Raw genomic sequence first — 3684 nt, 5'->3', positions numbered from 1 at the left:
GTTTACATGAGTAAGTTATTTGATGGTGATTTGTGAGATTTTGGTGCAGTGTAACCCAATTCATAGTATTTTATCCCTCACCGCCTTCTCACCCTTTCCTTCAGAGTCCCCAAAGTCCATTGTAACATTCTTATGCCTTTGCATCCTCATAGCTTAAAAAAATACCTAAAGGTAATAACTGGGGTAAGAGTTGAGTGATTACCTTTATAGATATTTTATGCCTATCTATCTATCTATACACATGTTTATAAATGGAATCAAACTATAAATACTGTTTTTTTTTTCATTTAACATTTTATTTCTGGGCACTTTTCCATATTAGTACAAAACAAGTTCCCTTTCTGTGTTTGATGTTTGGATTTCTACATATTGATTTGGTTTGGTGTGGCACCTACCTGTAAGTTATAAAATGTGATGTGGTAAACTAGGCTAACTACCACATGTGGATAAGAGCTGATGGGATGATGCCTTTCTCCTCTTATCAAACCTGCAGAAAACTGACTCAAGGAAACATACCAGATTCGCATATCAAGAGATATGTCTAAGCTCCTATACTTTTAAGTGCTTATTAAATTTGTTGAAGGACCATGCAAGGACCTGTGTAACTCTTTGCTTTAAAGGTCTTTTCTTTTTCATCGTTAGTATTTACACGAGGACAGGATCACACAGGGGTAAAGTCCACCTTTATTAAAGCTTTTTTTTTTTTTTTTTTTTTTGAGACAGGTTCTCACTCTGTCATCCTAGCTGGAGTGCAGTGGCACAATCACAACTTACTGCAGTGTCAACCTCCCAGGCTCAATTATCCTTCCCCTTCATCCCCGCCATAGTAGCTGCGACTATAGGCACTATAGGTATGCGCCACCATGCCCAGCTAATTTTTAATTTTTTTGTAAATATGGGTCTCACTATGTTGCCCAGGCTGGTCTTGAACTCCTGGGCTCAAGTGGTCCTCCTGCCTGAGCCTCACAAAGTGTTGGGATTATAGTCCACTGCTCTCAGCCTGATTAAAGCTTTTGTCAGGAGAGATACATTAGTGTATATAAACTCACTAATTTAGACCAATTATGAAGAGGTTAATTTGAAAAGAATAAACTGCAGAATTTTGGAAAGACCTACAGGTATATTACTTTCTAATGTGAGAAATGTTTCAAGTCATATGTCAGCTAGTTTTGAAAAGTAGAAATCTTATGGAACTCACTTGAATGAATTGATCAGATTTGTTTGCAACTACCATGTTCTGTTAGCTTGCTGTTAAGTGTTGGTAAAGTGCTAAGGAAAAGGTTGTTCTCAAGTTAAATAATTCTCTTCTTAACCTGCTTTCACTATTTGTAAAATTAAACAGCTCTTTCCTTCTGGTCTGAAAGGTGATAAACTTGAGCCAGCTTAGGTTTTGTGAACCTAAATTTCAAGCCAAAAGTCTCAATGCTATTTCTCTCCTTATCTATCTATATATCTCTAATCTTTCCTTTTGGATACTGTTAAACTCATAGTACCCAGGACAGGGCTTGCACTCTATGGTCCTCTGAATAAGCAATCTGCCATTTTAATGTCAGAACTTACAAGCTTTCTGTTTTCATTTTTGTATTAAAGGGAGCTGGCCCTGAAAATGAAAACCAACCTAAAAAGATTTTCACTTCCAGTGTCCCTAAACAGGAGAAGAGAGCACAGATGAAGCCACCTAAGCCTACAAAATCAGGTAAAAGCCTACATCCCGACCTCTCGGAAAACAGCCCTGGCAAAATGTTGTGAAACTTTTGCAATTTCAAGCTCAGGTAATACTTGTCTCTTACCTCCCAAGTCAGCTTAATGGTTTCTTGCGTGGCTCTTTAATTAGATACAGCTTATTTTAGAAAAATCTAATTATTTTGACTAATACAAGTCCAGTGTATAACTTTCAGAGGGTCTTCCAGTCTTTTGCCTCATCAGAGAAGCTGTCTAGGCACAAAACTGTGGTCACTCACTGAAACATTCTTCTGGTTGGGTATGCAAGAGGAAAGTACCGAGTCACTTTCCAGTTCATAGCAAAGCGGTGTTTTCTCACTTTCTACATCCCCAACGAAACTGTTGAAAATAATTCACTCTAAAGGCCCAATGATATTCAATTGTTTTTAATTATTTAGAAGGCTTGTTTAAGCCTCTCTGTATTCTGAGCAGGGATGTGTAAGTGGTGAGGAAATGTTGACAGCTGAGAGGAATACTCTGCTGGGATATAATAAAATGTGATCTCACCAGAAAGAGTTGTGTGCTAGAGAGAATTTTTTCAGCAGGAGCAGGGGAGTGGAGGATGGATTTATATTGAACCATCTTTGTCCTCTCCCTTAATCCCGTTCATGAAGAAATTAGACCAGGAATTCAGGAACCCATTTTCTGGCCATGAAATAGCAGCAGCTGACTTGCTCACAGCTTTTAATGGCCTCATGGGCACTATACTCCTATCAAGTGAATCACAACTGTCACTGTGCATCAGAATCACCTGGTGAGTTTTTTAAAAAATTACAGATGGTCCTGGCTCCATCCTTAGAGATTCTAATTCATTTGCTTCAGGAAACGGCACGGGTATTGGCGTTTTTTAAAAGAGCCCTGGGTGATTCTAATGTGTAGCCAGGATTGAGAACCACTGGTTGAGTCTAAGTCACTAAGTCAATTGACGATAAGCAGGATGAGGGAGGGAGTGGAATTAGGAGTAGGGAGGTAGTCTGCTTGGCTGGGGTAGTTGGGTTGGTACAATATTATTTACCATCAACTTTTACTGGGTGCATCTATTGAGTCATCAATCAATTCATTTCACATGAAATCATCGATTGGCAAACACAAATAACATTACCTTATTTGAAATTTTAGAAACTAAGCAGATACAGTATGTTTCCCTCTGGTCTCAGTTCAAAGATGTAAGACAATCCAGTAATAACCACCCAAAGATTGGCAGTTATAGGCATAGGTATTACCTCCCAGGCCTTCCCATGCCCAGGGCCCTGTGGCTATAGCCATGTTGATTTTACACCTTTGACATATCACACATGGCATCACACAGGCCCTAACTTTTAGAAGTCTGGCACCAAAGGGAGAAGAGTTTAGAAAGCACTAGAGCAGGGGGATCAGAAGAAGCCTGAAAGGAGGAAACATTTTGGCATTCCATAAACAACATACCCCAATATCTCTGGGATTCCTTATTGCTTGTGTGTTATTTGCTGTGGTTCCAGTTGGATTTGAAGCTCAGAAGATACTGCAAGTGCCTGCCATGGAAAAAGAAACCAAACGATCTTCAATTCTCCCAGCCAAGTTCCAGAAGCCAGTAGAGCCAGCTGAGCCTGTCTGGTTCTCCCTGGCCAGGAAGAAAGCCAAAGCATGGAGCCACATGGCAGAGATGATGCAATAAAGAGCCCTTGTGTGGAGCATCAGCATTTTTAAAAAAAGTTTTATTTTTTTGAGACGGAGTCTCGCTGTGTTACCCAGACTGGAATGCAGTGGCGCGATCTCCGCTCACTGCAAGCTCCGCCTCCTGGGTTCACGCCATTCTCCCGCCTCAGCCTCCCCAGTAGCTGGGACTATAGGCAGCTGCCATCATGCCCGGCTAATTTTGTTTTCGTATTTTTAGTAGAGACGGGGTTTCACCATGTTGGCCAGGATGGTCTCGATCTCCTGACCTTGTAATCCGCCCACCTCAGCCTCCCAAAGTGCTGGGAT

General features: G+C 40.7%; 1 protein-coding gene across 1 annotated transcript in view; it reads left to right on the top strand.

Annotated features, from left to right (window-relative positions):
- The window catches only part of KIAA1210 (KIAA1210 ortholog), an 80330-nt gene extending 76954 nt beyond the window's left edge, over positions 1 to 3376 (top strand). The window contains 2 exon segments of the mRNA XM_011977142.1: positions 1591 to 1696; positions 3201 to 3376. Of these exon segments, the coding sequence (XP_011832532.1) occupies positions 1591 to 1696; positions 3201 to 3376 (282 nt within the window).
- The last annotated feature ends 308 nt before the right edge of the window (positions 3377 to 3684 follow it).

This window comes from Mandrillus leucophaeus, unplaced genomic scaffold (genome assembly GCF_000951045.1).
Source record: "Mandrillus leucophaeus isolate KB7577 unplaced genomic scaffold, Mleu.le_1.0 Scaffold174, whole genome shotgun sequence".
Classification (NCBI taxonomy): domain Eukaryota; kingdom Metazoa; phylum Chordata; class Mammalia; order Primates; family Cercopithecidae; genus Mandrillus; species Mandrillus leucophaeus.
The sequence above is the reverse complement of the archived record's forward strand: the minus strand, read 5'-3'. Positions and strand labels throughout refer to the sequence as shown.